At 44.2% G+C, this 25,099-nt stretch overlaps 1 protein-coding gene across 3 annotated transcripts in view; it reads left to right on the forward strand.

The window, feature by feature from the left end:
- The first annotated feature begins 1,168 nt into the window (after positions 1 to 1,168).
- Positions 1,169 to 25,099, forward strand: part of LOC139756593 (protein turtle homolog B-like) — a 94,692-nt gene continuing 70,761 nt past the window's right edge. Inside the window, exons 1-2 of one of the 3 annotated variants that reach the window (XM_071676237.1) lie at positions 1,169 to 1,245; positions 1,457 to 1,957. In XM_071676237.1, coding sequence (XP_071532338.1) covers positions 1,840 to 1,957 — 118 coding nt within the window. In that variant the 5' untranslated portion in view covers positions 1,169 to 1,245; positions 1,457 to 1,839. Of the gene's footprint in view, positions 1,958 to 25,099 lie in introns of all 3 variants that reach the window. The other 2 variants (XM_071676246.1, XM_071676228.1) reach the window with 2 other exon arrangements.

The raw sequence follows: 25,099 nt of genomic DNA on the forward strand, positions 1-25,099 counted from the left end.
CGTCGTTATATTAACTCTAAAACTTTAATGTCTCAGTAAGCCACACCAGTAAGGGGGGGGGGGGGCTAAGGCTGGGGACTCGGGGTGTGGAGACTGGTGTTGTGGGGCCTAACAGAGTGGGACTGGTGGTGTAGAGGGGACTAGTGGTATAGGGTTTGATGTTGTGGGGCCTGGTGGTTTGAGGCCTAACGGAGTGGGGGCCGGTGGTGTGAGGGAGGAGGGACCGGTGTGGGGACTGGAGGTGCGAGAACTGATGGTATGGGGACTGGCGGTGTCGGGGGACTGGTTGTGTGTGTCCCACCATCACTCTACCTTCGCCAGAGTGTTACCTTCACTGAACAAACAGGAGCCCATATGAGCAGGCCTTAACAAACGACCCATCATCTCACACACCTCCTCCTCCTCTCGGAGTATGAGGGAGGGCAGGCAGCATAAGGAGGAGAGACAGTGATGGGGAAGAATAATGGATGGTGTGGGGAGAATGATGGCGGGGATTGGGTGAGGAAGAAGGAAGCTGGGGTGCCCTTGTAAGCTAGCTCGGTTATGTTTGGCTGAAAAAAGAAAATATTTTAACGGAACGAACACACACACACACACACACACACATATATATATATATATATATATATATATATATATATATATATATATATATATATGTATATATATATACCATTCAGATCGCCAAGCCTTTAATGGGAGTTGTTTGGAAATGGCTTTCATAAACCTTATGAGAATTCTATTTGGTTATCAGTCTTTTCAAATTTCCCAGTGCAACATGAACAGAGCCTCTCTCTCTCTCTCTCTCTCTCTCTCTCTCTCTCTATATATATATATATATATATATATATATATATATATATATACGTAATTTGTGGTTGACATTCATTATTGTTATCTAACACAGTAGTAGTCAAGAAGCCCACTTCACAACCCGTCAAGAACCACTTCATTAACCAATTATTACCAAAACGAGGCCCTTGTCTGAGCCGACGGCGCATCAATATCTCGCGACCATCATCTTGCAGTTAACAACAAATTAGACATAGAGAGCCGCCAGCCTCATGACCTCCTCTCCATCAACCAATCAGCAGCGCGAGCTGGCCGTCACCTGCGCGAGGCCAGCCCCAGGTTCCTGTCCCAGCTAGGCTTCAGTTACCCTCAGGACGCCGGTTTGTGAAGGTGTTCGCCTCGCTCCAGCGACACCCGGCAGGAGTCGGCTTGGCTCTTCGGGGTTTTCTGCGTGTGAGTGTACGGGGCGTAGGATCTGCTCTCGCACATGAAACTGACCACTTCTGCGGCGTCCTCACGAGTACCTCCGTTCTCTAGTGATGTCAAAGTAAAGAAACGGTAAAAATGTTGACGAACGTGAAATTCTTCACGAACTACATAGAAAAGGTGAAACGTAACGAATCATTACATTACGTGCGAATTAATCAGTGTCTTTTCATAGCAGATGATGGATGAACGGAAGAGTCTCTTGGTATTCACTTATTTAGGTTCGGAAAGTGTTTGATTCACTGACAGTGGCAGTCTTAGTCCACGAGCTGGACGATCACTCATGAAGATCATGTAACCAGAGTGACCAGGGACCACTCTGCCCCAGGGTTTCTAAACATGGTCTTAGTTTCGCAGGCGAGTCCCGACGATCGAATGGCGTGCAAGTGACCCACGGTGGATATCCTATATATATTAAAAAAGATAAATAAAGGTACTTTCCCCGACTAGGAAAGAGACATGTGTGTACATTAGTGTCACGTACCTGCTGTAAGTGTGCCCCAGTGACCGGAGGGAGAGACAGAGAGTGAGGGAGGTAGGTACAGAGGAAGGACTCCAGGGATGACCAACGGACAGAAGGACTCTTCCCTCCCTGGCCAGGTGCTGGTCACCTCCCTGGCGCTTCTGACTCTTTTGGTCGAGGCCAAGATCCTCCAGCCCAGGAAAGGACTCGAGTCAAGTAAGTGTTGCTTGGTTCTTGTGTGTTTTGTGGGGTTTAGTTGGCGCAGGTGAGGTGTGGTTAGAAATGATGGAGAATCTTAGGTTAGCGATCTCTTTCGACATCTATGTGGTCAGGAGCCTACTGCTGCAGTGTTTATAGAGTTAGCAGTGTGTTGCAATGTTTGTGGTGGTGATTATGCCTTTTACAGTCTGCAATTAAAGTGCTGTCAGAGGTCTGTTAAGGTGTGTTTGGTCAGTAGTCTGTGACGAAGGTTTAGGGTGACAGTGTCGTAATTTGTGAGTGTGGTTAGGTGTCTGTGGTGATGTTAGTGGTTAGCAGTCTGTAGCTTTGTTTTTCTTGAGTGATGTACTATGGGGTTTGTGTGTCGGTTTTCTGCAATGTTTGTGTGGTTAGCAGTCTGTACTCAGTGTGGTTTTTTGTTAGCAGACATCACATCTGGGTGCTTTTGTAGCCAGCCACGGTTTTGTTAGTAGTCAAATGCAACATCTGTATGGCTATCTGAGTTGGGATGTTTGTAAGGTTGGTAATCCTTGGCGATGATTGTGGTTGTAAGAGGTGATTTTTATGCAGTGAGTTGTCCTTTGTCATGTCTCTGTGGTTAGCAGCCTGCCTCGATGTTCTTTTGGTTAGCAATATGTGGCGATGTTTGCATGGCTAGCCGTCAGCTGGAGTTGATGTTGGTTAGTAAGTGTCTCGTGGTGTATAGCAAACACTCGGATGAAATATATGTTAGCTGTCTGTCGCGATGCTTTCGGTTAGCAAACCTGTGGTTATATTTGTATGGTTAACAATGTGTTAGGATGTTTGTGTGCTAAGGAGTCTGTGGTGAGGGTGGTATGTCTATCTGTTGGTTGAAGTGTTTCATTAAGTCGACCGATATTTCTGTATGTTCCGAACTTTAAGAAGATGGTTGTGGTGTTACCATTCTGAGGTGAGGATTATGAGTTCAGTAACCTGCAGTGTTGTAGGCTTGTTGTACTGTTGTTGTTGCCGGCTGACCGTGTGTTGTGATGCATGAGTGGGGGTTGTTGGTCTGTTGTGATGCGTGTATGGTTGGATCTCGATGTTCATATGATTAAGGGTTTGTGGTAATGCTTGTGTTGTTAGGAGATAGGCGTGTGTTTTGTGTGGTTAGCTGTTTGGGAAGTGTTTCGTGTTGTTAGTAGACTGTAACGATGTTTGTGTGGCTAGCAGTCTGCTGTATTGTTTATACGTAACAATTCTTCTTCAGAATTGCATGGTGTGAAAAATCTTTGGCCATTTTGTGTGATTAATTTTTTTTTCGTTATGTTTGTGTGGTTATGATGATCCACTGGGGAGCACTCTGATGAAATGCTTGTGGTTAGCAGGTTTCGTTATGTTTGTGTGGTTAGCAATTCGTGGCGTTTTTTTTTACTTGTCTTTCTGTTATTCGGCTAGGAATCTTTAAAGGTATTTTGGGTTTGCCGATTGTGTGGTGAGAAGTCAGATGTGATGTTTGTCTAGTTAATCGATTGTCAGTAGGTTTGTGTGGTTCACAGTGTATGGCTATGTTTGTCTGGTTAACAGCTGGTACTGATGTCCCTTAATTTCATTAAACTGTCGTATGTTTGTGTGGATAATTGTCTGGTTTTTGTTAGCAGTCTGTGTGGTTTGGCACTTTTCTCACACGACGTTTCTGGCTTGCACTTTGTCGTTTCGCATGAGTGGTTTGTGGTGTGACAGAAATCTAAACTGGTGTTTGTGGTGAATGTATTCGCTTGTTCGTATTCGCTGATGCTTGAAGGCTGATTCATCATCAACTGACTGATTCACGGGTGTAAATTATTCTTCATTTACTTTCTGTTGGCATCTGGACACACGACGAATCTCCGGCTTCGAATCGTGTCGGGATGTGACGATTTCTTGATCCAGTTCGTAGTTCCCTGGCGGACGAATGATGATGAGTACATCTCGTATTATGATATACGAAAGATTCGTATCTCGCTTCGCGTGAATATCTAATTCGTGAGGGATCATTGGCCATTCCTTCGGTGTCAAGGATTCTTCACTTTTCTTCGTATTCCTAAGGCTATAAATGAGGGATTCTCATATCGTAGATTCTTGGCTGTTGGGACACGAAAGCGTTTTCGTCTGCTTTGCGTTGTTGTCGGTATGAAGTGGTCTTACTGTCGACCACGTCAACTTTACGTGTAGGGAAGTCTCGATTCTGCACTTGCTTCGACCTGATGACTGCACCTCCGTCGGAAACGACTCTTATAAGTGTACTTGTTTCCTGTGAGTTTATCAGTCGTCAGCCACCACTTAAACGTCAGCCACTACTGCTAGCGCTGACACATAGGCGCACATGTATCTATCTATCTATCTATCTATCTATATATATATATATATATATATATATATATGTGTGTGTGTGTGTGTGTGTGTGTGTGTGTGTGCACAGGTATCACCACCGTCGAGGGTGTATGCATCATGGGACGGGAGCCAGTACAGTATCTTGGAGGAACTTCTGTCTTCTCCAAAAGGTCTGCCATATCGTTCCTTTGTTCATGCGCTGGAGCAGTGCACTGCAGCCACGAAGCTGCAGGAACCCAATAAGGGAGGCGGACATTCTGGGGCTGTGTAGAGATACTAACAAAGATAACAATATATCTACAATCCTCTGGTGCTCTCACACACACACACACACACACACACACACACACCCCTGAGAGTGCTCCGAAGCGTGTTCCTGTCTCGGTGTTTTGGTCATGAAGACTCGTAGTGGCTCCCGCATATTAAGGGTCTCGTTACATGTCCAGACAGTTATCACCACGGCCCAAGTTTGTGGCCAAGCCACTCCGCAGGAGAGAGAGAGAGAGAGAGAGAGAGAGAGAGAGAGAGAGAGAGAGAGAGAGAGAGAGAGAGAGAGAGAGATCTTCACTGCACACTTGGGCTGTGAATCCAACTGTAATTAATGCAACTTCACCCCAAGATGGCTGAGGGGGAAGGAGGAGGAGGGAGGAACTTGCGACTTGCCGAGAAAATTATAAGCATCTCGGTGATTTCATTAGTCAGTCCGTTCTGCAAGTTAGTAATTAGATGCCATCTGTGGGAGTGGCAGGAGGCTGTCGGTGCCCCAGTGGTGAGGTAGGCCGCGAGTGATAGCTGTCCACACACACACACACACACACGGTTTCATTTGGCGTGCAGGGAGCCGTGAGACGGGTGGACCACAATGATGCACTGTGTTCTGTCGATCAGATATGTGATGTTGGCCCAAGACTAGACTCGTGTTGGATGGCCTCTGCTCATATAGTACTTTAGGAGAAGTGAGTGACCAGTGTCAGATAAAGGACTCATAGATGAATGAAATAATGACAATATTAAAGGGAGATTCAATTAATTCATGCGTGTATTTGACATCCCAAACGATGTTACGGAAGGAAAGTAAGAGGAAAGAAAGAAAAACCCCATGTGGCCAGTAATTGGGTTAACGAGATGCCTGGTAACCTGGATGATGCTGGAGGAAGAAATATCAGGTTAGTGATTCCAGACAATTTTCCACCCCAACGGCAAGAATCAAGTCTGCTCAGTGTGTGTCGAGCCGCGAGCAGAAACTACTGAAAGAATTCCACGTACATCAAGTCAGGGAGAGAGAGAGAGAGAGAGAGAGAGAGAGAGAGAGAGAGAGAGAGAGAGAGAGAGAGAGAGAGAGACAGAGAACACGCAAGCACAAAATTAATACAAGATTGGAGAAAGTCGAATACTTTCTCGCAATCTTTCCGATGCTAGTGCCAAGCAGTAGTTGATGAAACTATCGCGCTGGACGAAAGTAACATTTAATGAGAGAGACAAACCCATGGTAAAACTAATGCTTGACGAAACTGACACTTGATGAAACCAAGACTTGAAGATACCAACACCTGATGAAACTTAAGACAACTGTATACCACCACCACACACTAAAGTGATAAGGATAAAATTGCAAATCAGTGCGGTATGGAGAGATCTGTGGTTTGGTAACACTCCACACAGTAGTCTGTCCCAGGTTAGTACAGTGTTACTGTGTGTCACTCAGGATGTGAAGCCTTCCATATGTTGTCTGTGTGTCATGCAAGGGTGAGAGGGCGTCCCTATACTGCCTCTGTGCCATTCAGGGGAGTGTGGGGGCGTCCCTATACTGACTCTGTGCCAATCAGGGGAGTGTGGGGGCGACCATATATAGCCTCTGTGTCATGCAAGGGTGAGGGGGCGTGTCCCTATACTGCCTCTGTGCCAATCAGGGGAGTGTGGGGGCGTCCATACATAGCCTCTGTGTCATTCAGGGAAGTGCGGAGGCGTACGTGTGGGGGGTGAGCGTCCATATCTATACCCTACGTGTTAAGTAGGTGCTGTTACCCATGAGAATTACCTGTGTCTTAAGAGTGAACACAAGAGCAACACTGGCATGTACCGACTGGTCATCTTCGACAGTGGGTCGAGGCGACAGTTCCCTCAGCTATGGAGGCTTACAACCAGTTTATTCAAGGCATCGACGACTTATTCATCATCATTCAATGAGTATATAACCCCCCCCCCCCCCCAGGACCATCCCTTACCCCTCCCTCTCTTCTGGAGAAAGGCTCCTGGTGATTCAAACGCCGCGCTACAATCAGGAGCAGGGAAAGGATGCATATCCCCCCGGCTTGTGAAACTTCGTCGTCGACGACTCGGGGGGGATGTAGCCTCGTCGTGGGAGTGACTTACGACACTCGCTGGCGGTAACCAAAGGTGTCCAGAAACGCCTCGATGACGAGCTAATTCGACCTGATTAAGGACTTCACACAACCCCGAAGCCAGTCGGTCGGGTCAGGAAGTCTCCCGGCATGACGTCCACAGCTTCAGCTTAGAATAGTGTATGAAGTAAAGTGGGAGAAAACGGGAGACAGATTAACAGAGGAGAGCGCGACCTGTCTGGCTTGGCGAGGCAAAAATGAGAAAGTTAAATACGAAAGAGATGAGGAGACTTGATGGGAAGTTTACCGTGGGGGAGAGGTGATCTGCCTCTCACACTGTGGTGGGGACGAGGGAGAGGTGATCTGGCTCTCACTCTGTTGTGGGGACGAGGGAGAGGTGATCTGCCTCTCACACCGTGTTGGGGACGGAGGGAGAGGTGATCTGCCTCTCACACCGTGGTGGGGACGGAGGGAGAGGTGATCTGCCTCTCACACTGTGGTGGGGACGGTGGGAGAGGTGATCAGGCTCTCACTCTTTGGTGGGGACGGAGGGAGAGGTGATCTAGCTCTCACACTGTGGTGGAGACGGTGGGAGAGGTGATCTGCCTCTCACACTGTGGTGGGGACGAGGGAGAGGTGATCTGCCTCTCACACTGTGGTGGGGACGGTGGGAGAGGTGATCAGGCTCTCACTCTTTGGTGGGGACGGAGGGAGAGGTGATCTGGCTCTCACTCTGTGGTGGGGACGAGGGAGAGAGGTGATCTGGCTCTCACTCTGTGGTGGGGACGAGGGAGAGAGGTGATCTGGCTCTCACTCTGTGGTGGGGACGAGGGGGAAAGGTGATCTGGCTCTTACTCTGTAGTGGGGACGAGGGAGAGAGGTGATCTGGCTCTCACTCTGTGGTGGGGACGAGGGAGAGAGGTGATCTGGCTCTCACTCTGTGGTGGGGACGAGGGGGAGAGATGATCTGGCTCTCACTCTGTGGTGGGGACGGGGGAGAGATGATATGCCTCTCACTCCGTGGTGGGGAAGGGGATGAGGTGATCTGGCTCTCACTCTGTGGTGGGGACGAGGGAGAGGTGATCTGGCTCTCACTCTGTGGTGGGGACGAGGGGAGAGGTGATCAGGCTCTCACTCTGTGGTGGGGACGAGGGAGAGGTGATCTGGCTCTCACTCTGTGGTGGGGACGAGGGGAGAGATGATCTGGCTCTCACTCTGTGGTGGGGACGAGGGGGAAAGGTGATCTGGCTCTTACTCTGTAGTGGGGACGGGGAGAGGCGAGCTAGCTCTCACTCTGTGGTGGGAAAGGGAAGAAAGGTGGTCTGGCTCTCATTCAATGGTGGGGACGGGGGAGAGGTGGTCCGGCTCTCACTCTATGGTGTGGATGGAGGGAGAGATGATCTGGCTCTCACTCTGTAGTGGGGACGGGTAGATTTGATCTGGCTCTCATTTTGTGATGGAGGCGGGGGAGAGGTGATCTGGCTCTCACTCTGTGGTGGAGACGTGGGAGAGGTGATCTGGCTCTCACTCTGTGGTGGGGATGGAGGGAGAAGTGATCTGCCTTTCATACTGTGGTGGGGACGAGGGAGAGGTGATCTGGCTTTCACTCAGTGGTGGAGGCGGGGGAGAGGTGATCTGGCTCTCACTCTGTGGTGGAGACGTGGGAGATTTGATCTGGCTCTCACTCTGTGATGGGGACGGAGGGAGAGGTGATCTGGCTCTTACACTGTGGTGGAGACGTGGGAGAGGTGATCTGGCTCTCACTCTGTGGTGGGGATGGAGGGAGAAGTGATCTGCCTTTCATACTGTGGTGGGGACGAGGGAGAGGTGATCTGGCTCTCACTCAGTGGTGGAGGCGGGGGAGAGGTGATCTGGCTCTCACTCTGTGGTGGAGACGTGGGAGATTTGATCTGGCTCTCACTCTATGATGGGGACGGAGGGAGAGGTGATCTGCCTTTCACACTGTGGTGGGGACGAGGGAGAGGTGATCTGGCTCTCACTCAGTGGTGGAGGCGGGGGAGAGGTGATCTGGCTCTTACTCTGTGGTGGGGACGGTGGAGGGGGGAGGGAGGGGGGGCGGAACGGGTGCTTTGGCTCTCACTCTGTGGTGGGGGCGAGGGTAGCGGGGGGAGGGGGGGTGACATGGCTCTCCTCCCACACAGTGTGGGAGGAGAGCCATGGAGAGCGGCTTGCCTTCTCTCGGGAGATCTTAATAATGAGAAGCACATTCAAGGCAGGAAGTGAGAGAGAGAGAGAGAGAGAGAGAGAGAGAGAGAGAGAGAGAGAGAGAGAGAGAGAGAGAGAGAGAGAGAGAGAGAGAGAGAGAAATACATCAGCATTCGTGACATGACAAGAGAACACAGGGCGGAACACACAGCGTTACAACACCGGAGTTCCGTTACACCTTTCGTACACAGGCCGGCTCGCGTGACAAGCCCAAAGCGCCAGTTATATTTAGTTACATTAATTATAAATAAATACGTCCTTGGAAGAGTTCTGATAATGGCATCCGCGGCGTCGATTACGGCTCCAAATTACGCGAGGCAGACGAAGCATTACGATAAATGGCATGGGTATTCTCAAGACAATTGGCTGGTCAAACGATCGATTATGAAACGTACAACATACCACTGAAATTACGTAAAAAAAAAAAATGATCGATATCTTCAAGTAATTCCGAAATATGATTACGTAGAGAATTACATTTTTACGAACAAAATTAAGTGATTACATGGAAATCACATTCTACGAATATTTACATTTTTACGAAATTAAATGAATGTATGGAAATTATATTCTATGGGTAATTACATTTTATGAACAAAATTAAGTGATTACATGGAAATAATATTCTATGGATAATTACATTTTTAAGAAGAAAATTAAATGACTACCCGGAAAATTATATTCTATGCGTAATTATGTAATTACATGGAAAATTACAAGATTACATAGAAAATTATACGATCACATTGATAATTATATGATTACATAACACTATTCCATAGATTATTTCATGGTTCCATGGTACATTGCATGGTTACATAGAAAGGGTCGTGATTGTAAAGGTAATTCTGTGATTATACAGAAATTCACACGATCTCATGGAAAATTGCATTCCATAGAAAACTGCATGAATACAAAGAAAATTATAATATTGCACAGAAAACTTACAAGATTTCTTAGAAAACGGCATTACTCCATAGAAAATGACACAATTCAGTGGAAAATTACATTCCACTGAAAATTGTGCATTGACAAAGAAAATGACAGTATTCCATAGGTAACTACACTATTCCACATGTAATTATACGATTACATAGAAACCTGCATGATTATGCAGAAAAAAAAAGCGTGATGACATAGACGATCATACCATACAGGAAATTTTGTGATTATACAGAAAATTACATAGAGCCGAACTGATGGGTGTTGATGAGTATTATGTATTCAACGTAAAGTGAACAGTGGCAAATGTTAAGTTAGTATTCCGGATTCATTTTCTTGCCATCAACGCGAAACCGATGTAATGTAATTCAAGTGGGAAATCGGTTCATTATGTCTTGAGAACTGGAAAAAAATAATAAGAACTGGCCATATTTTCTTCTCTCCCACTAGAAAAATGGAATAAACATAGGTCACATTGCTTCTCTCACTGGGTATTCTATTTCGAGATAAGAAATTATATATATATATATATATATATATATATATATATATATATATATATATATATATATATATATATATATATATATATTCCTATGAGTCCCCGTGGACTCATAGGAATATCTTGATCACGCGCAAAATTGTGATCCTTTCCAACACACACACACACATATATATATATATATATATATATATATATATATATATATATATATATATATATATATATATACACGTAGGTGTTACCGGACTCCGCGAATGTAAAAAAAAAAAAATCACCTTTGGCAAGTCTTTCTCCACGGGAATAATATAATCTCGTCAAAGAACTTCTCACTCCAAAGGAATCCATCCTTTCCCTGCTACTGGAAGTAGCGCAGCCTTGGGGCTCCTGAAGAAGGGGGTACTGGAGTACCACCAGGACCCCTCTCAAGAAAATGGTAACGGGTCAATTACAGGGTAAAATAAAGTATACAAAGAAAATGGTAATGGGTCGATTATTAGGTAGCTAAATATACAAGGGAAATGGTAATGGGTCAATTATTGGGTAAAATAAATATAACAGGAAAATCGTAATGGGTCAATTACTGGGTAAAATAGATATACAAAGAAAATGGTAATGGGTCGATCACTGGGTAAAATAGAAATACGAGGAAAATGGTAATGGGTCAATTACTGGGTAAAATAAATTATACAAAGAAAATGGGAATGGGTCGATTACTGGGTAAAATAAATATACAAGGAAAATGGTAATGGGTCAATTACTGGGTAAAATGAATCATATAAAGAAAATGGGAATGGGTCGAGTACTGGGCAAAATCGATATACGAGGAAAATGGTAATGGGTCAATTACTGGGTAAAATAAATTATACAAAGAAAATGGAAATGGGTCCATTACTGGGTTAAAATCGATATACGAGGGAAATGGCAATGGCAGATGACATGTATGAACGGTCTATCGTCAGTAATAGTCTTAACCTGTAACTTAATGAAGGCCAAAGTATCGAGTGACGGGCACAACCTTTTTTTTTTTAACAAAAAAAAAGTAAATAAAATTTTCCTCACGAAAGTTATTCAAGCCGCCATAACAAGTCCCCGACTTTAGCCAACAATATTTTTTTTTTTTTTGTTAACTTTTCCTTGACCTTTCATGAAGAAAACCCCTTGACCTGCCACCCACCCACCTTTGGACAACGTGTTCTCTCCCAACCCACCCACTCACCCCTGACCTTCTCTGTCATGAAAATGGTGTACTCTAATATGATAACAGAACGAGCTTGGACCTAAAAACACAGCCTTATGGATTTACGAGTCATGAGAAGAAAACAGCAAAAGAATAGGTCCTCCCTTGTCTGATCTTGGGTTTGGGCACACACACACACACACACACACACACACACACACACACACACACACACACACAGAACCCCGAAGCAGAGGAGATATGAAACAGGAATCTACAAATACCAGTTACAAGTCACCGGACTCAGTCCCCGGTGAGAGCGCGTGTGCTGCATCCATGGTTGGAGAAGCCATTTATAATGGAGGATCCTAGCGAGTGCTTGCTGGCCCAGGGGGTCTCCTAGCCTCGTGTACCATTAGTTTCTTGGATTAGTAGTGAGCATTTATTGGTCTGCAACAGTGTGTGTGTGTGTGTGTGTGTATATATATATATATATATATTTTTTTTTTTTTTTTTTTTTTTTTTTTTTTATACTTTCTCGCTGTCTCCCGCGTTTGCGAGGTAGCGCAAGGAAACAGACGAAAGAAATGGCCCAACCCCCCCCCCCCCATACACATGTACATACACACGTCCACACACGCAAATATACATACCTACACAGCTTTCCATGGTTTACCCCAGACGCTTCACATGCCTTGCTTCAATCCACTGACAGCACGTCAACCCCTGTATACCACATGACTCCAATTCACTCTATTTCTTGCCCTCCTTTCACCCTCCTGCATGTTCAGGCCCCGATCACACAAAATCTTTTTCACTCCATCTTTCCACCTCCAATTTGGTCTCCCTCTTCTCCTCGTTCCCTCCACCTCCGACACATATATCCTCTTGGTCAATCTCTCCTCACTCATTCTCTCCATGTGCCCAAACCATTTCAAAACACCCTCTTCTGCTCTCTCAACCACGCTCTTTTTATTTCCACACATCTCTCTTACCCTTACGTTACTTACTCGATCAAACCACCTCACACCACACATTGTCCTCAAACATCTCATTTCCAGCACATCCATCCTCCTGCGCACATCTCTATCCATAGCCCACGCCTCGCAACCATACAACATTGTTGGAACCACTATTCCCTCAAACATACCCATTTTTGCTTTCCGAGATAGTGTTCTCGACTTCCACACATTTTTCAAGGCTCCCAAAATTTTCGCCCCCTCCCCCACCCTATGATCCACTTCCGCTTCCATGGTTCCATCCGCTGACAGATCCACTCCCAGATATCTAAAACACTTCACTTCCTCCAGTTTTTCTCCATTCAAACTCACCTCCCAATTGACTTGACCCTCACCCCTACTGTACCTAATAACCTTGCTCTTATTCACATTTACTCTCAACTTTCTTCTTCCACACACTTTACCAAACTCAGTCACCAGCTTCTGCAGTTTCTCACATGAATCAGCCACCAGCGCTGTATCATCAGCGAACAACAACTGACTCACTTCCCAAGCTCTCTCATCCCCAACAGACTTCATACTTGCCCCTCTTTCCAGGACTCTTGCATTTACCTCCCTTACAACCCCATCCATAAACAAATTAAACAACCATGGAGACATCACACACCCCTGCCGCAAACCTACATTCACTGAGAACCAATCACTTTCCTCTCTTCCTACACGTACACATGCCTTACATCCTCGATAAAAACTTTTCACTGCTTCTAACAACTTGCCTCCCACACCATATATTCTTAATACCTTCCACAGAGCATCTCTATCAACTCTATCATATGCCTTCTCCAGGTCCATAAATGCTACATACAAATCCATTTGCTTTTCTAAGTATTTCTCACATACATTCTTCAAAGCAAACACCTGATCCACACATCCTCTACCACTTCTGAAACCGCACTGCTCTTCCCCAATCTGATGCTCTGTACATGCCTTCACCCTCTCAATCAATACCCTCCCATATAATTTGCCAGGAATACTCAACAAACTTATACCTCTGTAATTTGAGCACTCACTCTTATCCCCTTTGCCTTTGTACAATGGCACTATGCACGCATTCCGCCAATCCTCAGGCACCTCACCATGAGTCATACATACATTAAATAACCTTACCAACCAGTCAACAATACAGTCACCCCCTTTCTTAATAAATTCCACTGCAATACCATCCAAACCTGCTGCCTTGCCGGCTTTCATCTTCCGCAAAGCTTTTACTACCTCTTCTCTGTTTACCAAATCATTTTCCCTAACCCTCTCACTTTGCACACCACCTCGACCAAAACACCCTATATCTGCCACTCTGTCATCAGACACATTCAACAAACCTTCAAAATACTCATTCCATCTCCTTCTCACATCACCGCTACTTGTTATCACCTCCCCATTTACGCCTTCACTGAAGTTCCCATTTGCTCCCTTGTCTTAAGCACCCTATTTACCTCCTTCCAGAACATCTTTTTATTTTCCCTAAAATTTACTGATAGTCTCTCACCCCAACTCTCATTTGCCCTTTTTTTCACCTCTTGCACCTTTCTCTTGACCTCCTGTCTCTTTCTTTTATACTTCTCCCACTCAATTGCATTTTTTCCCTGCAAAAATCGTCCAAATGCCTCTCTCTTCTCTTTCACTAATACTCTTACTTCTTCATCCCACCACTCACTACCCTTTCTAAACAGCCCACCTCCCACTCTTCTCATGCCACAAGCATCTTTTGCGCAATCCATCACTGATTCCCTAAATACATCCCATTCCTCCCCCACTCCCCTTACTTCCATTGTTCTCACCTTTTTCCATTCTGTACACAGTCTCTCCTGGTACTTCCCCACACAGGTCTCCTTCCCAAGCTCACTTACTCTCACCACCTTCTTCACCCCAACATTCACTCCTCTTTTCTGAAAACCCATACTAATCTTCACCTTAGCCTCCACAAGATAATGATCAGACATCCCTCCAGTTGCACCTCTCAGCACATTAACATCCAAAAGTCTCTCTTTCGCACGCCTGTCAATTAACACGTAATCCAATAACGCTCTCTGGCCATCTCTCCTACTTACATAAGTATACTTATGTATATCTCGCTTTTTAAACCAGGTATTCCCAATCATCAGTCCTTTTTCAGCACATAAATCTACAAGCTCTTCACCATTTCCATTTACAACACTGAACACCCCATGCATACCAATTATTCCCTCAACTGCCACATTACTCACCTTTGCATTCAAATCACCCATCACTATAACCCGGTCTCGTGCATCAAAACCGCTAACACACTCATTTAGCTGCTCCCAAAACACTTGCCTCTCATGATCTTTCTTCTCATGCCCAGGTGCATATGCACCAATAATCACCCACCTCTCTCCATCAACTTTCAGTTTTACCCATATTAATCGAGAATTTACTTTCTTACATTCTATCACATACTCCCACAACTCCTGTTTCAGGAGTATTGCTACTCCTTCCCTTGCTCTTGTCCTCTCACTAACCCCTGACTTCACTCCCCAGACATTTCCAAACCACTCTTCCCCTTTACCCTTGAGCTTCGTTTCACTCAGAGCCAAAACATCCAGGTTCCTTTCCTCAAACATACTACCTATCTCTCCTTTTTTCACATCTTGGTTACATCCACACACATTTAGGCACCCCACTCTGAGCCTTCGAGGAGGATGATCACTCCCCGCGTGACTCCTTCTTCTGTTTCCCATTTTAGAAAGTTAATACAAGGAGGGGAGGATTTCCGGCCCCCCGCTCCCGTCCCCTCTAGTCGCTTTCTACGACACGCGTGAATACGTGGGAAGTATTCTTTCACCCCTATCCCCAGGGATAATATACATATATATATACATATACACACATCACACACACACACACACACACATATGCACATACACACACACACACACACATACATATATGTACATATGAAAAATGTAAGAAACAATTTAGAAAACAAACTTTTAGCTTGAAATGAATGAAAAAAATGAATGTCACATAATGGTTCAACCTCTGGCTATGGAAAGGAAATGTACAATATATATATATATATATATATATATATATATATATATATATATATATATTATATATATATATATATATATAATATTCCTATGAGTCCCCGTGGACTCATAGGAATATCTTGATCACGCGCAAAAATTGTGATCCTTTCCAACACACACACACACACATATATATATATATATATATATATATATATATATATATATATATATATATATATATATATATATATATACACGTAGGTGTTACCGGACTCCGCGAATGTAAAAAAAAAAAAAATCACCTTTGGCAAGTCTTTCTCCACGGGAATAATATAATCTCGTCAAAGAACTTCTCACTCCAAAGGAATCCATCCTTTCCCTGCTACTGGAAGTAGCGCAGCCTTGGGGCTCCTGAAGAAGGGGGTACTGGAGTACCACCAGGACCCCTCTCAAGAAAATGGTAACGGGTCAATTACAGGGTAAAATAAAGTATACAAAGAAAATGGTAATGGGTCGATTATTAGGTAGCTAAATATACAAGGGAAATGGTAATGGGTCAATTATTGGGTAAAATAAATATAACAGGAAAATCGTAATGGGTTCAATTACTGGGTAAAATAGATATACAAAGAAAATGGTAATGGGTCGATCACTGGGTAAAATAGAAATACGAGGAAAATGGTAATGGGTCAATTACTGGGTAAAATAAATTATACAAAGAAAATGGGAATGGGTCGATTACTGGGTAAAATAAATATACAAGGAAAATGGTAATGGGTCAATTACTGGTAAAATGAATCATATAAAGAAAATGGGAATGGGTCGAGTACTGGGCAAAATCGATATACGAGGAAAATGGTAATGGGTCAATTACTGGGTAAAATAAATTATACAAAGAAAATGGAAATGGGTCCATTACTGGGTTAAAATCGATATACGAGGAAAATGGCGATGGCAGATGACATGTATGAACGGTCTATCGTCAGTAATAGTCTTAACCTGTAACTTAATGAAGGCCAAAGTATCGAGTGACGGGCACAACCTTTTTTTTTTAACAAAAAAAAAGTAAATAAAATTTTCCTCACGAAGTTATTCAAGCCGCCATAACAAGTCCCCGACTTTAGCCAACAATATTTTTTTTTTTTTTGTTAACTTTTCCTTGACCTTTCATGAAAGAAAACCCCTTGACCTGCCACCCACCCACCTTTGGACAACGTGTTCTCTCCCAACCCACCCACTCACCCTGACCTTCTCTGTCATGAAAATGGTGTACTCTAATATGATAACAGAACGAGCTTGGACCTAAAAACACAGCCTTATGGATTTACGAGTCATGAGAAGGAAAACAGCAAAAGAATAGGTCCTCCCTTGTCTGATCTTGGGTTTGGGCACACACACACACACACACACACACACACACACACACACACACACACACAGAACCCCGAAGCAGAGGAGATATGAAACAGGAATCTACAAATACCAGTTACAAGTCACCGGACTCAGTCCCCGGTGAGAGCGCGTGTGCTGCATCCATGGTTGGAGAAGCCATTTATAATGGAGGATCCTAGCGAGTGCTTGCTGGCCCAGGGGGTCTCCTAGCCTCGTGTACCATTAGTTTCTTGGATTAGTAGTGAGCATTTATTGGTCTGCAACAGTGTGTGTGTGTGTGTGTGTGTATATATATATATATATATATTTTTTTTTTTTTTTTTTTTTTTTTTTTTTTATACTTTCTCGCTGTCTCCCGCGTTTGCGAGGTAGCGCAAGGAAACAGACGAAAGAAATGGCCCAACCCCCCCCCCCCCCATACACATGTACATACACACGTCCACACACGCAAATATACATACCTACACAGCTTTCCATGGTTTACCCCAGACGCTTCACATGCCTTGCTTCAATCCACTGACAGCACGTCAACCCCTGTATACCACATGACTCCAATTCACTCTATTTCTTGCCCTCCTTTCACCCTCCTGCATGTTCAGGCCCCGATCACACAAAATCTTTTTCACTCCATCTTTCCACCTCCAATTTGGTCTCCCTCTTCTCCTCGTTCCCTCCACCTCCGACACATATATCCTCTTGGTCAATCTCTCCTCACTCATTCTCTCCATGTGCCCAAACCATTTCAAAACACCCTCTTCTGCTCTCTCAACCACGCTCTTTTTATTTCCACACATCTCTCTTACCCTTACGTTACTTACTCGATCAAACCACCTCACACCACACATTGTCCTCAAACATCTCATTTCCAGCACATCCATCCTCCTGCGCACATCTCTATCCATAGCCCACGCCTCGCAACCATACAACATTGTTGGAACCACTATTCCCTCAAACATACCCATTTTTGCTTTCCGAGATAGTGTTCTCGACTTCCACACATTTTTCAAGGCTCCCAAAATTTTCGCCCCCTCCCCCACCCTATGATCCACTTCCGCTTCCATGGTTCCATCCGCTGACAGATCCACTCCCAGATATCTAAAACACTTCACTTCCTCCAGTTTTTCTCCATTCAAACTCACCTCCCAATTGACTTGACCCTCACCCCTACTGTACCTAATAACCTTGCTCTTATTCACATTTACTCTCAACTTTCTTCTTCCACACACTTTACCAAACTCAGTCACCAGCTTCTGCAGTTTCTCACATGAATCAGCCACCAGCGCTGTATCATCAGCGAACAACAACTGACTCACTTCCCAAGCTCTCTCATCCCCAACAGACTTCATACTTGCCCCTCTTTCCAGGACTCTTGCATTTACCTCCCTTACAACCCCATCCATAAACAAATTAAACAACCATGGAGACATCACACACCCCTGCCGCAAACCTACATTCACTGAGAACCAATCACTTTCCTCTCTTCCTACACGTACACATGCCTTACATCCTCGATAAAAACTTTTCACTGCTTCTAACAACTTGCCTCCCACACCATATATTCTTAATACCTTCCACAGAGCATCTCTATCAACTCTATCATATGCCTTCTCCAGGTCCATAAATGCTACATACAAATCCATTTGCTTTTCTAAGTATTTCTCACATACATTCTTCAAAGCAAACACCTGATCCACACATCCTCTACCACTTCTGAAACCGCACTGCTCTTCCCCAATCTGATGCTCTGTACATGCCTTCACCCTCTCAATCAATACCCTCCCATATAATTTGCCAGGAATACTCAACAAACTTATACCTCTGTAATTTGAGCACTCACTCTTATCCCCTTTGCCTTTGTACAATGGCACTATGCACGCATTCCGCCAATCCTCAGGCACCTCACCATGAGTCATACATACATTAAATAACCTTACCAACCAGTCAACAATACAGTCACCCCCTTTCTTAATAAATTCCACTGCAATACCATCCAAACCTGCTGCCTTGCCGGCTTTCATCTTCCGCAAAGCTTTTACTACCTCTTCTCTGTTTACCAAATCATTTTCCCTAACCCTCTCACTTTGCACACCACCTCGACCAAAACACCCTATATCTGCCACTCTGTCATCAGACACATTCAACAAACCTTCAAAATACTCATTCCATCTCCTTCTCACATCACCGCTACTTGTTATCACCTCCCCATTTACGCCCTTCACTGAAGTTCCCATTTGCTCCCTTGTCTTAAGCACCCTATTTACCTCCTTCCAGAACATCTTTTTATTTTCCCTAAAATTTACTGATAGTCTCTCACCCCAACTCTCATTTGCCCTTTTTTTCACCTCTTGCACCTTTCTCTTGACCTCCTGTCTCTTTCTTTTATACTTCTCCCACTCAATTGCATTTTTTCCCTGCAAAAATCGTCCAAATGCCTCTCTCTTCTCTTTCACTAATACTCTTACTTCTTCATCCCACCACTCACTACCCTTTCTAAACAGCCCACCTCCCACTCTTCTCATGCCACAAGCATCTTTTGCGCAATCCATCACTGATTCCCTAAATACATCCCATTCCTCCCCCACTCCCCTTACTTCCATTGTTCTCACCTTTTTCCATTCTGTACACAGTCTCTCCTGGTACTTCCCCACACAGGTCTCCTTCCCAAGCTCACTTACTCTCACCACCTTCTTCACCCCAACATTCACTCCTCTTTTCTGAAAACCCATACTAATCTTCACCTTAGCCTCCACAAGATAATGATCAGACATCCCTCCAGTTGCACCTCTCAGCACATTAACATCCAAAAGTCTCTCTTTCGCACGCCTGTCAATTAACACGTAATCCAATAACGCTCTCTGGCCATCTCTCCTACTTACATAAGTATACTTATGTATATCTCGCTTTTTAAACCAGGTATTCCCAATCATCAGTCCTTTTTCAGCACATAAATCTACAAGCTCTTCACCATTTCCATTTACAACACTGAACACCCCATGCATACCAATTATTCCCTCAACTGCCACATTACTCACCTTTGCATTCAAATCACCCATCACTATAACCCGGTCTCGTGCATCAAAACCGCTAACACACTCATTTAGCTGCTCCCAAAACACTTGCCTCTCATGATCTTTCTTCTCATGCCCAGGTGCATATGCACCAATAATCACCCACCTCTCTCCATCAACTTTCAGTTTTACCCATATTAATCGAGAATTTACTTTCTTACATTCTATCACATACTCCCACAACTCCTGTTTCAGGAGTATTGCTACTCCTTCCCTTGCTCTTGTCCTCTCACTAACCCCTGACTTCACTCCCCAGACATTTCCAAACCACTCTTCCCCTTTACCCTTGAGCTTCGTTTCACTCAGAGCCAAAACATCCAGGTTCCTTTCCTCAAACATACTACCTATCTCTCCTTTTTTCACATCTTGGTTACATCCACACACATTTAGGCACCCCACTCTGAGCCTTCGAGGAGGATGATCACTCCCCGCGTGACTCCTTCTTCTGTTTCCCATTTTAGAAAGTTAATACAAGGAGGGGAGGATTTCCGGCCCCCCGCTCCCGTCCCCTCTAGTCGCTTTCTACGACACGCGTGGAATACGTGGGAAGTATTCTTTCACCCCTATCCCCAGGGATAATATACATATATATATACATATACACACACACACACACACACACACACACATATGCACATACACACACACACACACACATACATATATGTACATATGAAAAATGTAAGAAACAATTTAGAAAACAAACTTTTAGCTTGAAATGAATGAAAAAAATGAATGTCACATAATGGTTCAACCTCTGGCTATGGAAAGGAAATGTACAATATATATACACACACACACACACACACACGAGTCCACGGGGAAATGAATCACGCTAAGTGCCCAAGTGCACTTTCGTGTAATAATCACATCATCAAGGGGGGATACAAGAACAAAGAAACGTTACAGTCGGCTGATATACAACTGTTACATTTCTTTCTTGTATCTCCCCTAACGATGTTATATTTACACAAAAGTGCACTTGGGAACTTAGCGTGTTCCATTTCCCCGTGGACTCATAGGAATATACTTGATCACACGCTTAATTACGATCCTTTCTAATACATATATATATATATATATATATATATATATATATATATATATATATATATATATATATATATATATATATATATATATGGGAATTTCCTACAAAGACTGTAAGTCTGTGGGACACTAGCATACAGGGGACAAGGGTTCTTGGGAATACAGGAGAAAGACAGATAACAGGACACCCCGAGGTAGTACAAACGTGACAGCAGATCAGTAGCCCCACCTCTAGACCCACCTTTCCCTCTGGTTCAACAGCCGGCAGGGAAAAAAACCATGGAAAAGAAAATAACAAAGAAAACTGGTTGAAGCGGGGCAATCCGCTTCCATTACTTAGTCCATCTTGGCACAGTGCATCGAGGATGAGCCAGGTTGCTCCTCCTCCGTCCTGCATGTATGTCATCATCGCAAAATGTCACTGTCACTCACTTTTTTGGTCGTTCTGGAGCTGATGGACATCAAGACTGCCTGTGACCCGTATTGTGACGTGTTATACAAGGGAATTCAAACAGCGAAAGACCACTGGGTCCTTCTAACGCTGTACATGTTCGTGGAATATGTATATTTCTCCATTTGTCTGGTCAGTGTCATACTCTCTCACCTGTGTAGTATACTCTCTGCCCTTTCTTGTATACTCTTCTGACCAGTGTAAAGCTCTCTCTAACCTGTGTAGTATAATGAGTGACCTGTGTAGTATAATCTCTGATCTATGTAGTATACTTTCTAAACTGTATAATATACTCTCCTGACTTGTGTAGTATACTCTTCTGCCTTGTGAAGTATACTCTCTTGACACGTGTCATATATTATCTGACCTGTGTCGTATACTCTGACCTGTGTGGTAAACTCTCTCTAATCCATGATGTATAATGACCTTATGAAGTATACTCTCTAGCTTGTGTTGTATCTGACCTATATAGTATACTTTCTGGCTTGCGTAATAGTATACACAGTTTGGTTAGAGTTGGAGGGATGAAAGGCGTTTTCATCCACGATGTATACCTATCCTTCCCCTACCCCACACATGAATCAGGTCACAAAATACGATAGGGTAAAAAAAGAAATCATTCGATTTGGACTGCCATGTATACCAGCTATTATCCTCCTTTCAATTAACGTTCACTGGAAATTTATCCAGACAAGTCCAGCTGTCACCAATCTGGCAATAGGGAAATCCATATATGGATATGCCTTTATATGAATAACCTCGAGGCTGGAAAAACACACAAACCCAATTTGAACAAATATCTAGATTCTCTTAAAGCGGGATGAATCCATTGTAAACGATCGTGTTGCGTCATCTATTGTTTATAGTTCTGTATATATCTCTCGCTTCTCAGCGGCCCAACTATGGACAAATTTCTAACCACGAAAGACTTGACTGAGGTGTCTGGTTTTCTTCTCCCTAGTGGCTGGTAGGAGACAGGATGTCGTGCCATCATGGTAAACAATGCTATATGGTGACAGAGAGGTGCTGGTTGACAGCATATGTTGCTACAGAGAGGTGGTGGATGACAGCATATGTTGCTGCAGAGAGGTGGTGGATGACAGCATATGTTGCTACAGAGAGGTGGTGGATGACAGCATATGTTGCTACAGAGGTGGTGGATGACAGCATATGTTGCTACAGAGAGGTGCTGGTTGACAGCATATGTTGCTACAGAGAGGTACTGGATGACAACATATGTTGCTACAGAGGGGCTCGATGACAGCATATGTTGCTACAGAGAGGTGCTGGTTGACAGCATATGTTGCTACAGAGAGGTGCTGGATGACAACATATGTTGCTACAGAGAGGTGGTGGATGACAGCATATGTTGCTACAGAGGTGCTGGATGACAGCATATGTTGCTACAGAGAGGTGCTGGTTGACAGCATATGTCGCTACAGAGAGGTGGTGGATGACAGCATATGTTGCTACAGAGGTGGTGGATGACAGCATATGTCGCTACAGAGAGGTGGTGGATGACAGCATATGTCGCTACAGAGAGGTGGTGGATGACAGCATATGTTGCTACAGAGGTGGTGGATGAGAGCATATGTTGCTACAGAGGTGGTGGATGACAGCATATGTTGCTACAGAGGTGGTGGGTGACAACATATGTTGCGATACAGAGGTGATGATGGGTAGAAGAATGCGTAGCTACACGGAGAGGTGGTAGGGTGACTGCCCGTGTTTCTACAAGGTCTCTCTCTCTCTCTCTCTCTCTCTCTCTCTCTCTCTCTCTCTCTCTCTCTCTCTCTCTCTCTCTGTGCACTCTCACAGGTCGCACCAGAACACACCCACACCCCCCTCTCTCACAAATTCTTCAGCTCCCCAGAAACCCCTGCTCCCCCGACCTAGTCAATAATCCAGGGAGGATAGTCAGGGCTTTTTATACCCAGCTGCCACCTGGAACAGACAGGCGGTCGGAGAACACCCATGACTTCATGGAATTATGTGCGTAAGACCTTTTCCAGGTACCGCTGTTCATGGTGATCCATTGAGGTTGATAGAACTTAAAAAAATAAATGTCCAATACTTAAAAAAATGTTCATTGTATATTCGAAAAAAAAGTGATTTTCTAATGAATATAAATCTTCCCCTTACTGAAGTTCACATGTGGATATTCAATGAAATTTCCAGGGTGTTCTTGTACTGGTCAATACTGACTTTTGTCAAAGATACGAGAGTGTAATAAATGAACCTCTACATTTAGTGATGCATTTCTTATCGCTGAAGAATGTGGTAAAAAAATGAATGGTATTGCTATACATTAGCAGTTTGGCGCCATGAATGACAAAATAAGTTCTACGTATATATCTCGTAAGCAATACAGTAACACTCAAAAAAATAAATATAAAATCAAGGAGTAGTGATTCCATGGTAACTCTATTACCTCAGTGAGTATGCAGTGAGGGTGAAGGATGACAGCATATGTTACTACAGACATGCATAGGGTGGCAGCATATGTTGCTGCAGACGTGCAGTGAGTGACGGTATATGTTGCCACAGACATGTAGTGGATAACAGCATATATTACTAAAGAGATGCAGCGATGAAAGTATATGTTGCTACAGGCATGCAGTGGGTGACAGCATATATTGCCACAGACCTGCAGTAGGTGACAGTATATGTTGCAACAGAAATGTAGTAGATGACAGCATATATTGCCACAGACATGTAGTGGATAACAGTATATGTTGCTACAGACATGCAGTGGGTGACATCAAAAATTGCGACAGGCATGTAGTGGATGATAGCATATACTGCTACAGGCATGTACTGGATGACAGCATATACTGCTACAGGCATGTAGTGGATGACAGCATTATATTGCTACAGGCATGTAGTGGATGACAGCATACATTGCTACAAGCATGTAGTGGATGACAGCATATATTTCTACAGGCATGTAGTGGATGACAGCATATATTGCTACAGGCATGTAGTGAGGGACTGTATATGTTGCAACAGAAATGCAGTGGATGACACTATATGTTGCTACACGCATGTAGTGGATGACAGGATATTTTGCTACAGACATGGTGGATGACAGTTTATGTTGCTACAGACATGAAGTGGATGACAGCACATGTTGCAACACACGTAGTGGGTGACAGCATACGTGGCCACAGACACATTCTCAAGACTGAGGGGATAACATGGAGTACGTTTCAGTATGTTATTGATCACCAGCTGAATTGATAAAGCAGCAGATGTTCAGCTGCGCTGCTCGCGGTATTAGTTGAATGGACTATAAATTTTCCAGGCATCAGGTGGCGTTGTTTATAGGGTTCCAGTGCGGCTTCCAGGGCTGAATTGATGGCCAAGGCTGATGAATATTTATATACTAAGATTAAGTGAGTAATTTCCTTACGACTTGGAGGTGCGTCTCGGGACTCTACTAAAGACACAATTAACTCTATCCAAAGCCTCGTCTCCTTAGGGAATGAAAAGGCGGCAAAGAATCAAGTTGGTCAGGTGTTTAGGGCTTAAGCCTAACAACGGCCCGGGTTTATAATTAGGCCTTCAGTGATGAAAACCACATCCCCTACACGAAAATCTTTTCCACCTTTGAATGTTAGGGATACTTTCAAAGAATCAG

Source organism: Panulirus ornatus, chromosome 2 (genome assembly GCF_036320965.1).
Source record: "Panulirus ornatus isolate Po-2019 chromosome 2, ASM3632096v1, whole genome shotgun sequence".
Taxonomy (NCBI): domain Eukaryota; kingdom Metazoa; phylum Arthropoda; class Malacostraca; order Decapoda; family Palinuridae; genus Panulirus; species Panulirus ornatus.